The 19,893-nt window shown below is 45.7% G+C and overlaps 1 protein-coding gene across 2 annotated transcripts in view; it reads left to right on the top strand.

Annotated features, from left to right (window-relative positions):
- TBC1D17 (TBC1 domain family member 17) overlaps positions 1-19,281 on the top strand; it is a 47,619-nt gene extending 28,338 nt beyond the window's left edge. For both annotated transcript variants that reach the window (XM_072110325.1, XM_072110326.1), the window contains exons 13-17: positions 260-359; positions 2,587-2,684; positions 3,365-3,481; positions 13,584-13,670; positions 16,104-19,281. In XM_072110325.1, the coding sequence (XP_071966426.1) occupies positions 260-359; positions 2,587-2,684; positions 3,365-3,481; positions 13,584-13,670; positions 16,104-16,316 (615 nt within the window). In that variant the 3' untranslated portion in view covers positions 16,317-19,281. The remainder of the gene's footprint in view (positions 1-259; positions 360-2,586; positions 2,685-3,364; positions 3,482-13,583; positions 13,671-16,103) is intronic.
- The last annotated feature ends 612 nt before the right edge of the window (positions 19,282-19,893 follow it).

Below are 19,893 nucleotides of genomic sequence, written 5' to 3'. Positions count from 1 at the left end.
GGAGGTCCTCCACCTCCCAGGTAGGGGCGTCTAAAAGAAGGAAGCCCCCCTTCTTTGAGGAATAGGCATCTAAGTTGAGGACATCCAATTTCTCTATTTATGTGGTGTTAAGTCTATAATCTTCCACTTGTCAGGACCCCGAGATGCCCACCTTAAATAATTTTCCTATATGTACACCCCATTGTATTTGCTGACAGCTAGTGTTGCCGCTCTGCGCAGATTGTGATCAATGCATTGATTTGTTTCTCCTGCATCTCAGCACCACAACTTTGAAGAGAGCCAGGAAAGTATGAAGAGGCAGCTGTCCCAGCTCAACCTCCTGCTTCGTGTACTGGATCCTGCACTCTGTGATTTTCTGGGTATGTATTCTCATATGTGCCTGATGAAATGCAGAACATGGTCTAGTCATGGTCATTTTCATCATTACTCTGCATAATGGATCTCAGGGGTTGATAGTCAGCATGCATGCATGTATGTGTGTATGGACTTGCCACCCATTGACCCAAAATATTTCTTTTATACATTTATGAATGTAGACTAGGGGGCACAATAAAGGTGGGGGGCACAGATAAAGATTTGGAGAACAGGGCTAAAGCCGTAAAAACTGTGTAAACGAGATAATGTTGCAAATGTGTTTTTCTATAACTTCATCGCATTTGAAATTGTTTCCAAGCTTCCCAATACCAGGCATGGAATATTAAATACTGTCACTAGGAAGTACAATTTGTTACGCAGAAAACCGCTCTGTTTTTTGTAAAATGCAAAAAACGTGAATGACTTGGTCCTTATGCGGTAAAAGAAAATCTACTATTTGTTATCCGTGGTATCCTTCCTTCTATAATAAACTTTTATAATTATGCTTATGAGGAGGAAGGGGCATTACCAGAGCCCCTCAGTGCTGCAGATTTACAGACTGTTAAAATAGCAAAACATGTCTAACCTTCCCCTGCTCTCTCCCTCCTCCCTCAGCCTGTGTAATTTAGCAGCAGCAGGAAGTGCAGGGTCGTGGCAGATCTGCTCTGCTCATTATAGCAGCCTGTGAAGCTACAGCACTGAGGGCTCTGGAAACACCCCCTAGGAGCTCTTCAGGCCCATTAATATTTAGAAGGAAGGAGGCCATGTATAACAGTGCCTGGATCAATGTGCCCCAGTTTTATCATACATGATTTTGATGATAGATTTCTTTTAAATATAATTTGGGATCAAATTCTTAAGAAATAGATTTTTACTGCCTTTTTGTTCATTTTTAAGGCCCACCTTTAGCACTAAGGTCCTGTTCACACATCATTTTTTGTTTTTTTATTTTTTTAAGCGCTGGCTATATACTACAGGGGGCAGGCTGGCTGTATACTACATGGGGGCAGGCTGGCTGTATACTACATGGGGGCAGGCTGGCTGTATACTACATGGGGGCTGGCTGGCTGTATACTACATGGGGGCTGGCTGGCTGTATACTACATGGGGGCTGGCTGGCTGTATACTACATGGGGGCAGGCTGGCTGTATACTACATTGGGGCTGGCTGGCTGTATACTACATGGGGGCAGGCTGGCTGTATACTACATGGGGGCAGGCTGGCTGGCTGTATACTACATGGGGGCAGGCTGGCTGGCTGTATACTACATGGGGGCAGGCTGGCTGGCTGTATACTACATGGAGGCAGGCTGGCTGGCTGTATACTACATGGGGGCAGGCTGGCTGGCTGTATACTACATGGGGGCAGGCTGGCTGTATACTACATGGGGGCAGTCTGGCTGGCTGTATACTACATGGGGGCAGGCTGGCTGGCTGTATACTACATGGGGGCAGGCTGGCTGGCTGTATACTACATGGGGGCAGGCTGGCTGGCTGTATACTACATGGGGGCAGGCTGGCTGGCTGTATACTACATGGGGGCAGGCTGGCTGGCTGTATACTACATGGGGGCAGGCTGGCTGGCTGTATACTACATGGGGGCTGGCTGGCTGGCTGTATACTACATGGGGGCTGGCTGGCTGGCTGTATACTACATGGGGGCTGGCTGGCTGGCTTTATACTATGTTGCCTATGTTGGCTATCTTGCCACAGCAAGAAATTTCTGAAATGGAAAATCCTAACAGTCTAATGGACAGAAATGTGTATGCAATACAGCTTATAACTGCATACTGTCATATGAAGTTCTACATAAATTACCCATAAAAGGTTCCCTTCCCCATATTGACCATTTTGAAAAGTCTTATATATTTTCAACCATTGTAAATATTTTATGAACATTGATTTTCTTTAATTTTGTATATGTGGTGCAATACCACAGGAAATATATTGTAGCGGTGGCTCTAGATTTAGTGATGGGGTACCAACCACCAACAACAAAGTACAAGTTGTAAAATAAAAGAAAAACTGAGACTACCTATAATCAAGTATAGCTTTAAGTTTATTTAATAAATCTTGCTATATTTATAGCATGAAAATAATTACAGTACAGTGTTATACATAAATATTTTATGCAAGACAGGGGGTATCTGACTATCAAACTGCATTGCCAGTGAAATTTGAATATGTTTAGACCAATACCTTATTTTCTTTACTTTGTATATCTGATTTTTAGATTCCAAAGAATCTGGAAATTTAAGTTGCTGCTTTAGGTGGCTGCTCATTTGGTTCAAGAGAGAATTTTCTTTCCAGGATATACTTCTTTTATGGGAGGTGAGTACCAGTTATATTCTGGATTCATATTTTATTCAGATTTATATGGAGTCTGCACCATCTGTCATCATGGCAGCCAAATGGATGTTGTGTCCCCGATATCTTTCTCTGCTGGATCCAGAGGCGTACCAACAGGGGTAGCAGCTGCTATGGGGCCCACAGTGTCAGGGGGCCTTGGCATCTAGGGTATGGGTGATTATTGGGTGCGTATATGCTGTATGTCTGTATGTATATATATGTTATTATATGTATTTGTGTATTTGGTTATAAAGAGCATATACATATTATATACACACATACATCAATCATCTCATATGCTCTTGCTGGATTGCAGCAGCTTGTTGCATGTTCCTGGTACATCATCCTGAACAGTTTAATCCCTTTTTACATTCCTGACATATATGGGATTCTTTATATGATGTTTGTTTTGGTCAGTTATATACAATGTGTCAATCTTTATTATTGTGGGCATCCATAGTATATTATTCATTAGAGGAATAAATTCCACTTTCTTTCAATGTGAGTATTGCTCTGAACAGCTTCATGCTGCCCACATATCAGATGCTCGGTGTGAACATCTACAGCCTCAATTCATGATGCCAAATTCTGTCCTATATCAGGTCTATTATAATATTCATTTTTGCACAAAAATCTTCCTCCCTGTTTGTGTTTGCATTAAGGTGCTCTGGACAGGGCTACCGTGTCCTAACTTCCATCTTCTTGTCGCTTGTGGAATTCTTGACTTAGAGCGGGAAGCATTGATGAACTCGGACTATGGCTTCAATGAGATCCTTAAAGTAAGTGTGACTGGTAAATATTTGCTGCGGAAGCCTCTCATCTGTTTAGTGTAATTTCCTTCTGAAAGTTAAATGATAAAATCCATATTTAGTAGCATAACTATAGTTGTTTTCAGGCTCAGGATCCTGAAGGAAGACAGACGCCAGTATTATTCATGGAGTTATAGCTTATTGCATATTTTGTTTAAGGGCCCAGGAGCTTAAAGATACAGCTCTGTCCATATAAAAAGTAGCTTCTAATTAAAAAAAATTATGATTTATATCTATTTATGTATTTGAAGTGAGCAGACAAGGAGAAATGTTTTAGGTTCAATGAGGATTTTGTATATTGTCTATTTTAAATGTCTCAAAAAATTACATTATCTTGTAAAAAAAAATAAATAAATAAAAAAAAATAATAAAAAAAAATAAAAAATATATATATTACCCACTCCTTACATAAGCTCACTCCATAGATGTGGAGTCACATATAATCAAGAAATGAAGCCACGGACAAAGCGGAGGGAAATATAGTAATAAACATGTATTTCCCTTCAATGAAGCCTTGTTAAAGTGGTTTATCCATAGCTTAGAGAATTCTAGATAAATGGGTCGGTGAGCTCTTAAAAATAGTTAACTCTACTAACTTGCAGTAGTTTGTACAAAAATATCCATCCATCTAGTTTAACTGATTGTCCTGCAATGTTGATCCAGTGAAAAGCAAAAAGGAGTATAAGGTAGGTGCCAAATTCCCACTCACATACTTTCAGTCCATGGATCACAGACCAAATCTATCTCTGTTGTCACTTTGGACTTTTAATAGACTCAAGTAGGGAGATCAGTGGCTTGGGAGTATGTAGATAATTTTTTATAGGGCTTGTCCTAGTTTTTTAAAAAATATCTCCCATTGTCCTGCACTGACGCCAGCTGTCAGTGCCGTGCCCCTGTTCGCTAACAGAAGCAGGCACGCTCTGCTCCGACAAATTCTGCCCGCCTGGCACGCCAACCCATCCCCTGCCCATACGCCTGATACTGCATTTGTATGAATGTGTATCTGCTCCAAAAGCTTAGCGTAATGTCATGTCCCTCTCCCAGCATGGGAAATGGGAGGTGGCAAGAGGAATGAATAATTAGCAGTACGGAGTGCCGGACATGAGTCTTTTAAGTCATTCTAAATATGCACACTGCTGATCACTATGAAGGGCCGGGATGGCTCGCTTTCAGTTTGTCCTGTTCCTGCGGGAACACCTCTGCCCTAGTATTTAGCCAGCCAACCTATACTCCCCCAGTATATAGCCAGCCAGCCCATACCCCCCATACCACCCTAGTATATAGCCAGCCAGCCCATACCACCCCATTATATAGCTAGCCAGCCCATACCCCCCCAGTATAGAGCCAGCCAGCCCATCTCCTCTAGTATATAGCCAGCCAGCCCACAGCCCATACCACCCCAGTATATAGCCAGCCAGCCCATACCATCCAAGTATATAGCCAGCCAGCCCCTGCCCACCAATATATAGCCAGCCAGCCTATCTCTACTAGTATATAGCCAACCATTGTCCCCTAGTATATAGCCACCCAGCCCATTACCCCCCCAGTATAGAGCCAGCCAGCCTCTAGTATATAGCCAGCCCACAGCCCATACCACCCCAGTATATGGCCAGCCAGCCCATACCACCCCAGTATATGGCCAGCCAGCCCATACCACCCCAGTCAGGGCCGGCTCCAGGTTTCAGTGGGCCCCTGGGCGACAGCGCCTCACTGGGCCCCTTAGCAATGAACTTATGTGGTGGCATTAAAAACGCAAAACCTTAAGATACCAATATTAATATACAGCCCCCCATGCTCCGTTAATATACAGTCCCCCAGGCTCCATTAAGTAATATACCCCCCCCCCCAGACAGGCTCCATTAATTAATATACCCCCCCAGACAGGCTCCATTAATTAATATACCCCCCCAGACAGGCTCCATTAATTAATACACCCCCCAGACAGGCTCCATTAATTAATACACCCCCCCCCAGACAGGCTCCATTCATTTATATACCCCCCAGACAGGCTCCATTCATTTATATACCCCCCAGACAGGCTCCATTCATTTATATACCCCCCAGACAGGCTCCATTATTTTATATACCCCCCAGACAGGCTCCATTAATTAATATACCCCCCAGACAGGCTCCATTCATTTATATACCCCCACAGACAGGCTCCATTAAATAATATACCCCCCCCCCCCAGACAGGCTCCATTAATTAATTAAATATACATTATTAGTGGCCAGAAAAAAAAAAAACGCTAACTTACCTGAAGGGTTGCACACATCTTCTAAGTGACAGCAGCGTCTACTGTGCAGCAGCAGGGACACTGGCCGCGTGACGTCATCACGTCGGCAACGTCCTGCACAGTATTAGACGCTCCCCGGCCGCGTACATCGGCCGCGTCGATGTTACTTTGTTATGTGCGCGTCCGCTTGTGGTGCCGCCCCCTGTCAGCTGCGCCAGCACTGTGAGTGCGGCGCTTCTCTCAATTACATCGGCGACAAGCATGCCGATGTAATTGAGTTTTTTATGTTGCCAGTATGTGCCGTGGGCCCCTCTGGGACCTCTGGGGCCCCGGCACTTGCCCGGGTAAGCCGGGTACTGGCGCCGGCCATGACCCCAGTATATGGCCAGCCAGCCCATACCACCCCAGTATATAGCCAGCCAGCTCATACCACCCCAGTATATAGCCAGCCAGCCCATACCACCCCAGTATATAGCCAGCCAGCCCATACCCCCCCAGTATATAGCCAGCCAGCCCATACCACCCCAGTATATAGCCAGCCAGCCCATACCACCCCAGTATATAGCCAGCCAGCCCATACCACCCCAGTATATAGCCAGCCAGCCCATACCACCCCAGTATATAGCCAGCCAGCCCATACCATCCAAGTATATAGCCAGCCAGCCCCTGCCCACCAATATATAGCCAGCCAGCCTATCTCTACTAGTATATAGCCAACCATTGTCCCCTAGTATATAGCCACCCAGCCCATTACCCCCCCAGTATAGAGCCAGCCAGCCTCTAGTATATAGCCAGCCCACAGCCCATACCACCCCAGTATATGGCCAGCCAGCCCATACCACCCCAGTATATGGCCAGCCAGCCCATACCACCCCAGTCAGGGCCGGCTCCAGGTTTCAGTGGGCCCCTGGGCGACAGCGCCTCACTGGGCCCCTTAGCAATGAACTTATGTGGTGGCATTAAAAACGCAAAACCTTAAGATACCAATATTAATATACAGCCCCCCATGCTCCGTTAATATACAGTCCCCCAGGCTCCATTAAGTAATATACCCCCCCCCCCCCCAGACAGGCTCCATTAATTAATATACCCCCCCAGACAGGCTCCATTAATTAATATACCCCCCCAGACAGGCTCCATTAATTAATACACCCCCCAGACAGGCTCCATTAATTAATACACCCCCCCCCAGACAGGCTCCATTCATTTATATACCCCCCAGACAGGCTCCATTCATTTATATACCCCCCAGACAGGCTCCATTCATTTATATACCCCCCAGACAGGCTCCATTATTTTATATACCCCCCAGACAGGCTCCATTAATTAATATACCCCCCAGACAGGCTCCATTCATTTATATACCCCCACAGACAGGCTCCATTAAATAATATACCCCCCCCCCCCAGACAGGCTCCATTAATTAATTAAATATACATTATTAGTGGCCAGAAAAAAAAAAAACGCTAACTTACCTGAAGGGTTGCACACATCTTCTAAGTGACAGCAGCGTCTACTGTGCAGCAGCAGGGACACTGGCCGCGTGACGTCATCACGTCGGCAACGTCCTGCACAGTATTAGACGCTCCCCGGCCGCGTACATCGGCCGCGTCGATGTTACTTTGTTATGTGCGCGTCCGCTTGTGGTGCCGCCCCCTGTCAGCTGCGCCAGCACTGTGAGTGCGGCGCTTCTCTCAATTACATCGGCGACAAGCATGCCGATGTAATTGAGTTTTTTATGTTGCCAGTATGTGCCGTGGGCCCCTCTGGGACCTCTGGGGCCCCGGCACTTGCCCGGGTAAGCCGGGTACTGGCGCCGGCCATGACCCCAGTATATGGCCAGCCAGCCCATACCACCCCAGTATATAGCCAGCCAGCTCATACCACCCCAGTATATAGCCAGCCAGCCCATACCACCCCAGTATATAGCCAGCCAGCCCATACCCCCCCAGTATATAGCCAGCCAGCCCATACCACCCCAGTATATAGCCAGCCAGCCCATACCACCCCAGTATATAGCCAGCCAGCCCATACCACCCCAGTATATAGCCAGCCAGCCCATACCACCCCAGTATATAGCCAGCCAGCCCATACCACCCCAGTATATAGCCAGCCAGCCCATACCACCCCAGTATATTTCCAGCCAGCCCATACCACCCCAGTATATTTCCAGCCAGCCCATACCCCCCAGTATATATATATATATATATATATATATATATATATATATATATATATATATATATATATATATAGCCAGCCAGCCCCTGCCCACCAATATATAGCCAGCCAGGATATCTCTACTAATATTTAGCCAACCATTGTCCCCTAGTATATAGCCACCCAGCCCATTACCTTCCCAGTATAGAGCCAGCCACCCCATGCCCCCTAGTATATAGCCACCCAGCCCATTACCCCCCCAGTATAGAGCCAGCCAGCCCATACCACCTCAGTATATAGCCAGCCAGCCCATACCACCTCAGTAAATAGCCAGCCAGCCCATACCACCCCAGTATATAGCCAGCCAGCCCATACCACCCCAGTATATAGCCAGCCAGCCCATACCACCCCAGTATATAGCCAGCCAGCCCATACCACCCCAGTATATTTCCAGCCAGCCCATACCACCCCAGTATATTTCCAGCCAGCCCATACCCCCCAGTATATATATATATATATATATATATATATATATATATATATATATATAGCCAGCCAGCCCCTGCCCACCAATATATAGCCAGCCAGGATATCTCTACTAATATTTAGCCAACCATTGTCCCCTAGTATATAGCCACCCAGCCCATTACCTTCCCAGTATAGAGCCAGCCACCCCATGCCCCCTAGTATATAGCCACCCAGCCCATTACCCCCCCAGTATAGAGCCAGCCAGCCCATACCACCTCAGTATATAGCCAGCCAGCCCATACCACCTCAGTAAATAGCCAGCCAGCCCATACCACCTCAGTATATAGCCAGCCAGCCCATACCACCTCAGTATATAGCCAGCCCATACCACCTCAGTATATAGCCAGCCAGCCCATACCACCTCAGTATATAGCCAGCCAGCCCATACCACCTCAGTATATAGCCAGCCAGCCCATACCACCTCAGTATATAGCCAGCCAGCCCATACCACCTCAGTATATAGCCAGCCAGCCCATACCACCCCAGTATATAGCCAGCCAGCCCATACCACCTCAGTATATAGCCAGCCAGCCCATACCACCTCAGTATATAGCCAGCCAGCCCATACCACCTCAGTATATAGCCAGCCAGCCCATACCACCTCAGTATATAGCCAGCCAGCCCATACCACCTCAGTATATAGCCAGCCAGCCCATACCACCTCAGTATATAGCCAGCCAGCCCATACCACCCCAGTATATAGCCAGCCAGCCCATACCACCCCAGTATATAGCCAGCCAGCCCATACCACCTCAGTATATAGCCAGCCAGCCCATACCACCTCAGTATATAGCCAGCCAGCCCATACCACCTCAGTATATAGCCAGCCAGCCCATACCACCTCAGTATATAGCCAGCCAGCCCATACCACCTCAGTATATAGCCAGCCAGCCCATACCACCTCAGTATATAGCCAGCCAGCCCATACCACCTCAGTATATAGCCAGCCAGCCCATACCACCTCAGTATATAGCCAGCCAGCCCATACCACCTCAGTATATAGCCAGCCAGCCCATACCACCTCAGTATATAGCCAGCCAGCCCATACCACCTCAGTATATAGCCAGCCAGCCCATACCACCTCAGTATATAGCCAGCCAGCCCATACCACCTCAGTATATAGCCAGCCAGCCCATACCACCTCAGTATATAGCCAGCCAGCCCATACCACCTCAGTATATAGCCAGCCAGCCCATACCACCTCAGTATATAGCCAGCCAGCCCATACCACCTCAGTATATAGCCAGCCAGCCCATACCACCTCAGTATATAGCCAGCCAGCCCATACCACCTCAGTATATAGCCAGCCAGCCCATACCACCTCAGTATATAGCCAGCCAGCCCATACCACCTCAGTATATAGCCAGCCAGCCCATACCACCTCAGTATATAGCCAGCCAGCCCATACCACCTCAGTATATAGCCAGCCAGCCCATACCACCTCAGTATATAGCCAGCCAGCCCATACCACCTCAGTATATAGCCAGCCAGCCCATACCACCTCAGTATATAGCCAGCCAGCCCATACCACCTCAGTATATAGCCAGCCAGCCCATACCACCTCAGTATATAGCCAGCCAGCCCATACCACCTCAGTATATAGCCAGCCAGCCCATACCACCTCAGTATATAGCCAGCCAGCCCATACCACCTCAGTATATAGCCAGCCAGCCCATACCACCTCAGTATATAGCCAGCCAGCCCATACCACCTCAGTATATAGCCAGCCAGCCCATACCACCTCAGTATATAGCCAGCCAGCCCATACCACCTCAGTATATAGCCAGCCAGCCCATACCACCTCAGTATATAGCCAGCCAGCCCATACCACCTCAGTATATAGCCAGCCAGCCCATACCACCTCAGTATATAGCCAGCCAGCCCATACCACCTCAGTATATAGCCAGCCAGCCCATACCACCTCAGTATATAGCCAGCCAGCCCATACCACCTCAGTATATAGCCAGCCAGCCCATACCACCTCAGTATATAGCCAGCCAGCCCATACCACCTCAGTATATAGCCAGCCAGCCCATACCACCTCAGTATATAGCCAGCCAGCCCATACCACCTCAGTATATAGCCAGCCAGCCCATACCACCTCAGTATATAGCCAGCCAGCCCATACCACCTCAGTATATAGCCAGCCAGCCCATACCACCTCAGTATATAGCCAGCCAGCCCATACCACCTCAGTATATAGCCAGCCAGCCCATACCACCTCAGTATATAGCCAGCCAGCCCATACCACCTCAGTATATAGCCAGCCCATACCACCTCAGTATATAGCCAGCCCATACCACCTCAGTATATAGCCAGCCAGCCCATACCACCTCAGTATATAGCCAGCCCATACCACCTCAGTATATAGCCAGCCAGCCCATACCACCTCAGTATATAGCCAGCCAGCCCATACCACCTCAGTATATAGCCAGCCAGCCCATACCACCTCAGTATATAGCCAGCCAGCCCATACCACCTCAGTATATAGCCAGCCAGCCCATACCACCTCAGTATATAGCCAGCCAGCCCATACCACCTCAGTATATAGCCAGCCAGCCCATACCACCTCAGTATATAGCCAGCCAGCCCATACCACCTCAGTATATAGCCAGCCAGCCCATACCACCTCAGTATATAGCCAGCCAGCCCATACCACCTCAGTATATAGCCAGCCAGCCCATACCACCTCAGTATATAGCCAGCCAGCCCATACCACCTCAGTATATAGCCAGCCAGCCCATACCACCTCAGTATATAGCCAGCCAGCCCATACCACCTCAGTATATAGCCAGCCAGCCCATACCACCTCAGTATATAGCCAGCCAGCCCATACCACCTCAGTATATAGCCAGCCAGCCCATACCACCTCAGTATATAGCCAGCCAGCCCATACCACCTCAGTATATAGCCAGCCAGCCCATACCACCTCAGTATATAGCCAGCCAGCCCATACCACCTCAGTATATAGCCAGCCCATACCACCTCAGTATATAGCCAGCCCATACCACCTCAGTATATAGCCAGCCCATACCACCTCAGTATATAGCCAGCCAGCCCATACCACCTCAGTATATAGCCAGCCAGCCCATACCACCTCAGTATATAGCCAGCCAGCCCATACCACCTCAGTATATAGCCAGCCAGCCCATACCACCTCAGTATATAGCCAGCCAGCCCATACCACCTCAGTATATAGCCAGCCAGCCCATACCACCTCAGTATATAGCCAGCCAGCCCATACCACCTCAGTATATAGCCAGCCAGCCCATACCACCTCAGTATATAGCCAGCCAGCCCATACCACCTCAGTATATAGCCAGCCAGCCCATACCACCTCAGTATATAGCCAGCCAGCCCATACCACCTCAGTATATAGCCAGCCAGCCCATACCACCTCAGTATATAGCCAGCCAGCCCATACCACCTCAGTATATAGCCAGCCAGCCCATACCACCTCAGTATATAGCCAGCCAGCCCATACCACCTCAGTATATAGCCAGCCAGCCCATACCACCTCAGTATATAGCCAGCCAGCCCATACCACCTCAGTATATAGCCAGCCAGCCCATACCACCTCAGTATATAGCCAGCCAGCCCATACCACCTCAGTATATAGCCAGCCAGCCCATACCACCTCAGTATATAGCCAGCCAGCCCATACCACCTCAGTATATAGCCAGCCAGCCCATACCACCTCAGTATATAGCCAGCCAGCCCATACCACCTCAGTATATAGCCAGCCAGCCCATACCACCTCAGTATATAGCCAGCCAGCCCATACCACCTCAGTATATAGCCAGCCAGCCCATACCACCTCAGTATATAGCCAGCCAGCCCATACCACCTCAGTATATAGCCAGCCAGCCCATACCACCTCAGTATATAGCCAGCCAGCCCATACCACCTCAGTATATAGCCAGCCAGCCCATACCACCTCAGTATATAGCCAGCCAGCCCATACCACCTCAGTATATAGCCAGCCAGCCCATACCACCTCAGTATATAGCCAGCCAGTCCATGACCCCCAGTACATAGCCAGCCCATACCCATTAGTATATAGCCAGCTACCCATGCCCGTTTAGTTTATAGCCAGCCAGCCCATGCCCACAAAAAAAAAAAGAACTTTGCACTCACATTTCCGACACCACTTTCAGGTCCTCCTATTTCTTGCAGTGATCCATCTCCGTCTTTGGGTCCCCGTGCGCTGCCGGCACACACACTATAACGTCAGCAACTTGCAGACGTCATTGTGTGCGTGCCGTAAGCAGCTGACATCATAATGTGGGTGCCGGCATCACGCAGGGACCCTAAGATGGAGCTTGTGCACTGGAAGCAAAAATACGACCTGCGGGGGGCGTACAGAGTTAAATTTTTTTAATAGACTCAAGTATAAGTATAAGGTTTTTACAATACGTTGTAAGGACACCAGAGGAGGAGTCTGATGTGTCCTTACAATGTATAGAACAGACGTATCGCTCTGTATGCCTATACAGTGGTATACGTTGCCCAGGGACCTCCCTACCCCTGAATGTGGGGGGAGGAGAGTGCAGCGGCAGTAGCCAGCTATTGGCTGCTGTCGTTGAACAAGGTGTTCCCCCAGTGATGTCACTGTCGTTATATGAACAGTGGCGTCACTAGGTTCTCCCTCCTGCCGAGCGGTGTACGCGCCGGGGCAGGGCTATGCAGAGAGATGCAATACGCTGCATCGGCTCCCCATAACCATTCATTGGCATCCAGGCTGCAGGATGAAAAGATGTAGCGTTCTGCATCTTTCCATCCTGCATTTTTTTGTACAGGATGTATAGTGGCCACAACTATGCCTCCATCTGCCACTATTTGTCATTGTATCCGCTAAGTAGATATGTCAGGTGCTTTCTCGCGTGATGTGAACCCACCCTTAGGTGAATTTAAACAGCTTTGTAAGGTCCAATTGGGTCAACATGGGTAAATATCTAACGATAGTGATGAGTAAATAAGCAATAGGAGCAGTTTATTAACTTCTTCCCTAAATTAAAATAATTGAGCCATTTAAGTACGGTATGTCTTCATTTTTTGTTCTCACATGTACCGTACTCCAAACCCCCCCCCCCCCCCACCTCACCGCTTAACAAACCTTATTTATTTGTTGTCTTTGCTCCTGTTCAGCACATTAATGAGCTGACCATGAAGATGAGTGTGGAGGACATCCTTTGTCGGGCTGAAGCCCTGAATCAGCAGCTGGCACATTGTCAGGTGAGTCCAGGGGTTATTGCTGCTAGCATTGCATCGCTGCCAGCGCTTGTTGACCTCTTCATTGCCTCCCATTCACCCAGACCTGCATTGGATTAGTTCTAGCTTTTTACTATTCCAGTGTAAAATAGGCAGCACTGGAGTCGATTTTCCTACAGTGACAAATGTTGTTTCTTATGATGATATATTTATTTACTGTGCAGAATATGATAATGCACTATTACAATAGCTAGTATTTTTATGGGTTTTTGCAAGCCTCACCCTGACAACGTGGTCACCCTACTGTATGTGATATGGATTGTCATTCATCATACATTACCTATATAATAGAATATCAGAGAGGTTTCTGATACTACAAACATCAGCAGTGGAGAAGACCCAATACTATGTGTGGGATTTCTATTATTTACATATTTATTATACTATATTATTAATTATACCTTATAGTGTCAGGCTCACTGCTGTATTCTTAGGCAATCTTTAATAATCTCAAAGGAGAATTAAAATATAAAAATTTGATGAAGTCTGACTTGTTAAAGCAATCTGTGTTATATAGTGATTAAAGGAAATCTGCCATATAATTTACCTCTACTTTTTACCTCTACAAAGCTGCCATACTATTTTATAAAAGCTGATTTCTTGTAAAAAATACTTTCACCCTTATGTAAATTAGCCTGAAGGGCTCCTGGGGTGCCAGAGTGCCGGATATGTTAGGAGGCTCCGGCTTGCTGTTGTATCTGGCAGGTTGCTGTGCGGGTGCCAAAGCCTGTTTGCAATTACCCTGCTGCCATTCATCACTGAACAGGCATAATGTATAGCACGTGCACAGATGTGGTGCCGGCGGCATAGTGGGTTGGCGTGGGGTGTTCCCTTGGCATGGAGGTGGTGTAAAGAGGGAAATAATCTCAAATTCTGGTGTTATGCAACAAATTGCAATTATTTCAAGGTTTGTACACCAGAAAATAATAACAACCCCTTTATGCGTGTGTTCATGCTCAGCTACATATCCCCACGTAATCCTCTTTGACATTTATCTATAATTTCTCTGTTTAGGCTCTCTAAAGACGGAAAGACTGGGGTTTATTCATCATATGCGGGCGCTTGCTTGCCGGCGTATCATAGCCCCGCCTCTTCTCTTATGCAGCCCGATACATCAAGATTCTTCAACTTCTTGATGTATTCAGCTCGGTACTGCTCAGCATTTATATCTACGCCAGGCCCTGGCTTTTCACATGTGAAAAGTCACCGGCTGCAGCGAGTGCACAGGCGTGGGGGCAGTTACATTCCGCACCGGCCCACTCCCGGCCAGCTGCGCCCTACGCTTGGATGGCTGAGCCCCCCTTACACCCCACTGGCTTGAACCTGGTGTATTGGGGAAAATAATTGCAAGTGGTAGCAATAAGCTAGCATTAACAATTATTTCATGGCTTCTACATCACTGATGTGGCACAGAGACCCTGATAAATATCCCCCACAGTGTCTATAACATTGATATTTAGGGATATTAGGGGTTATTTATCATTGGTTTTGTAAGGTTTATATTTTTTTGCATAAACAAGTCTCAAAAAAGGTGCATTAAGGTTTTTTGCAACTTTTTATTGCTAAAAAGTCACACAGTACTATTTCCTCCACTTTTCTGGCGTAAACATAGACCTTCTGCTAGTCCAAAACCAAATTCATAAAAAGTCACTCCAGTCCCCCAGTCCAATATGTGCTGGGAATTTTTATGCATTTTACGATTTTTCGGAATATCAGTGGAGTTCCAAAGACAGACATAGAACTGTCCCAAGGATCTGCCTAATGATAAGTATCCCCCATTATGCCTATACTATTTCAGTTTAGCATTTACAAGTAATGACATGGACGTGTAAGTATAGATGATTTACATGGAGAATAAAGGGCGTACTGTCTGTGTCTGCATAGTAACGTAGCAGTCTGCACAATCTTCTTCCTACAATATGACATGAGGAGCAATGTCCTTTCCCCTTTGTAAATGATGTAAAAGAATGCAATTTTTTCTTCCAGCTTGAATAACCCTACCTACCCCATATAGTATTCTGGCATCAATTGAGTGGGATAATTATAAATGGATCATGGCAATTGCCATCATGGAGCTCATTCTCATGCAGCCCTTGTTACTGTAGCTTATTCCATGAACCACCAAAACTGAGGAAAGAAATCCCCTTGAAGTGAATGCAAAGTTAAAAAACAGTGCAAGGACATTGCAATGGAAAATGCAGTGTAGAGGAATTTATCCTAAACATAGATCCTAGTCACAGTCTCTGTTTAACCACCGTGCAGGATTTCATCTCTCTTGTGATGTTTAGAGGTAATTTGAGATGCCATTCTTTCATAGATTTATTTACAGGGAGCATTGGGTTAATTTTGAAGAGCATTAGACTATGTCCTTTCATCAACATCTTTCTCCATTCACAGGAATTACCTCTAAATATTAAAGAGCTGCTCGGCAAGGCAGAAGTGAAAAGTCCAGCACCCAGCACGGACACAGCCAGCCCTCCACAGCCCCTCTCTCCAAGCCAGGTCCATGAACTAGACCTCACCGACAGTGTGTCCCCCAGTCAACCTGACAGTAGTATCGAAATACTGCCCACAGAGGACACTACGACCTCACAGAGCCTGTCTCCTTGAGCAACATCTACATCTGTGTGCAATAGGATTGTAACACAACTTGTTATGTGGACGGCTCTACATGGTCTCCTGGTCATACACTTACTCATAACAGACATTTACTAATTACTAACCTACGTTCATTACTGAAAACTGACCGTGTCATACATCGCTATCCTGGAAAACTCTGCCTCGTCCAATATTTTGTAATGAAGTAGCTATTCCATATGGAAGGGGGGGGGGGGTGTCTATGTTTACTTAAAGGGTGGGATATGCTTATGACACAGTTCACACTATCAAGGGCTAAGATACTAGTCATAGGGTCATGCATAAGGATGTAGCTTATCTAATAGCTCCACCCACTTGACTGTAAGGCAATCTGCATTAAATACGATTGTTAGAAGGTTTTGAGGTTTGTTGGTTAAGGTCACATAAAAGTCTCCAGTTTTGTAAATGTAATCTCACTTTGTTGCATTTATTTTCTACATTAAATGGCTTATACCATCAGCAATGCCCCCTTTAGTTTGTTAGCTTTCCTATAGGGAGGTGAAAGGGCAAGCATCTTTTTTTTAAGATATATTTTGCTGTCGGTAATGATAGGACTGTCATATCTCTACATAGCTGGTCTAGTTCTCAGCTGAGAAATGGACACAATTGTATCCAGTCTGGATACTTCTCAGCAGGACAATCTATGTATAGCAGAACTAAACCGTGGTAGAACCTGTTATAGGTTGGTAACAATAATATTTTGATCAGCAAGCAGTGATCCTGACTATGGTAAATCTCAGAAAAGCCTATGAGGGCTGTACTTACCATGTTTTGGTTCCCACTCTTGGCCGGTTTCCAGTACTGAATGCATGTCTAGAAGTGTTGGAGGTCAAGGGATTGGCTATGGACAATTGGTATCTTCTTTAGACCACGGGATGTCAGAGAGAAAGTGGCATCCTGTGTTTTGGGAGGGAACTAATTGGTTGAAGCGTGTCCTGTAAGCCCCAGCTCTTCCAGCTGAAACTTTAGTGCCAAAGGAACCAGGGACCCAGAATAGAGTAGGTACACTCAAAACTTAAAGGGGGTCGTCCTCTTTTGGAAAATAATTGATATGGTTTGTGTAATGAAAAGTTATACAATTTTTCAATATACTTTCTGCATCAATTCCTCACAGTTTTTCTAGATCTCTGCTTGCTTGCATTCTATAGAAAGCTTCTAAATTTACCTCCAGTGGATAGAAATCTGTCCTCGGTCATGTGCACAAGCCATTATTATCACAGAAACTAATCAGAACGTTAAACTTAAAAGATTTCTTTAGAATAACAGCAAACAGAGATGTAGAGAACTGTGAGGAATTAATACAGAAAGTAAATTAGTAAATTGTACAACTTTTCTTTACACAAACCATATATATTATCTGATGAAACTGGACAAGCCCTTTAATATTCTCCCCTATTAAAAGAATGCAGCTCTGTTTCCTGCCTGTAGGCGATAGAGACTGGAAGAGGAAGGGCACATAGTTCATTCATTTATGGGAATAATACCTTAACCTATCGCTATGTTATTCTCTCACCAACCTGTTTAAAATAAATTATGAAGATTCTGCACTTTTTACTAAACATCAAGTGAGGTATCTTAGGTGGAGGCCAGGATCTGTGGATTTGGACCACTGCACCATTGCCAGTCCTTTTTTTGTTATCCTTTGTCCCTATTTATCTCCATAGAATTTGACTGCTGAAGTGAAAGCTACAATTTGAAGTGGTGTCCTTGTTTTTAAGGATCCCAGCAGTTGAACCCCAAACTCTTGATCGATTCAACCAAAGGTCATTTGTCAATTCCTTTCACAACCCATTTAAAGGATAAAAGGTCTTAATTTTTACATGGAAGCAGCTCTAAAAGTGTAGCTGTTTTATACTACAAAATATTGGTATGACAATATCTGGGCAAGAAAGGAGTGGAGGAGATGTATATTATTTATTGTCTTTAAGAGACAAAGCGGAAGGAAGATGTTGTGTTTGTAGGTCATCTACAGCATGTTGTGATTGAAAAGGGTCTTGTCAGCCACAAGATTGATTATCAGTGCTGCTGTAGATGAAAGTATAGCATTCAGACTTTCAGGTATTGATTACAAACGTTGCTGACTGGAGTTTAAAAAAATAAATAAAAAACACACAAGTCATCCTGTTTGGGCTAATTGAGATTATCTATTGTACTTGCACTTTCTCTGGACCGCCATGGTTAGTATTTCTCAGTTTCATTGCTAGGGACAAGGGAATAGGGAAGAATTGTGTCAAGCACATTAACTCCCAGGAGAAAGCTCATTCATCATTCATATGAGTGTATACGCATCCTCTGTAAACAAAATACAATGGAGAATCGGCTAATGGATGGCGGGGTGGGAGGGTGCCAAAATAACATGAAGGTTTCTCCATTTATTAAGCTTTGCCCTTTTTATACATATATGTATCTATCTTTCTATGTGTATTATATCTGTTTGTATTTGTATTCTGTATTTAATATACATATATAAATATATTTCCATAGATGGGGGAGGGGAGATCACAACAGTAGCTTTTGTTATTACAGATAAGGGAAATCTACCTAGCATCAGATGTCATTTACCTTTCAGCACTACTTATCCTGCTTGCTTGATGCCAATGTTTCACCTTGTGAGTTTTGGATCCCCTTGTCTTATGAAATCTACAGTGACGCGTTAATTGGCATGTTGTCTACCTCTCTGGATAATGGCCTCCTTCCTTAAAAAAACATTAAAAGTAAAGTCATTTTTAATGTCTGTCTTTTTCATGTGTTTTCAGATTAGTGTCTTTACTGTTTTCTTTTTGTTTGTCTTTCAATATACCCAAGGGTGGCTCAGGTCCACTATACTACCATATAGGATTGGTTTATTTCTTTTATTACTTTCTTTAATAGAATGTCTGGCTTGCTGCAAGTAAATTTAAACATGCAAAATGTTATTAAAACCTGTCCTGTTGACATAGCTGAATGTTTCATTACATTGTTTTGGAGCCCTTCACAATTATGTCAGCTGATCTGTACTTAAGCCCAAGTTTTAGTTCAGTCTGTGATCCTGCATAACTTTGACCCATCTCTGTCTGCGCCTCAAGTTTTATCACAGACTCTTCACTCCTTTCCACAGCTTCTGCTCTGTGGACACTATCCTCAAAGCAGGGAACACTTAGTACTCACAACACAGACTATACACTTCATGTAACTTTTCCTACTATTTATTCCTTGCTCTATGCGATTAAAGCTGGAAGGCTAATTACTAGTGATGAGCAGAATTTGGGTTTGGATGAACTGGAATTTTATAAACCTGTTGAGGTGTGGGTTTTGGTACAGAAGCCCGCCCCAATCGCTAACACCCATGAACGGTGCTGACACTGATCACGCATGTTAACTGTATTAAAGTCAATGGCAAAGTCGCCAGCGGCATTTAAATTAAGGCTGTTGTGTGTTGCCATTTTGGGCATGGTCGTTGGCCCCCGTGATGGCATGGCAGGTTAGCGCTGCTGCACAATGCGATTTAAATGCTGCCGGTGATTTTGCCAGCAGCATTTAAAGAGTTGGCGCCGACAGTCGTTACCTCCAC

This window comes from Engystomops pustulosus, chromosome 6 (assembly GCF_040894005.1).
Source record: "Engystomops pustulosus chromosome 6, aEngPut4.maternal, whole genome shotgun sequence".
Classification (NCBI taxonomy): domain Eukaryota; kingdom Metazoa; phylum Chordata; class Amphibia; order Anura; family Leptodactylidae; genus Engystomops; species Engystomops pustulosus.
Note: the sequence above shows the minus strand (reverse complement) of the source record. Positions and strands in the feature narration are given on the sequence as shown.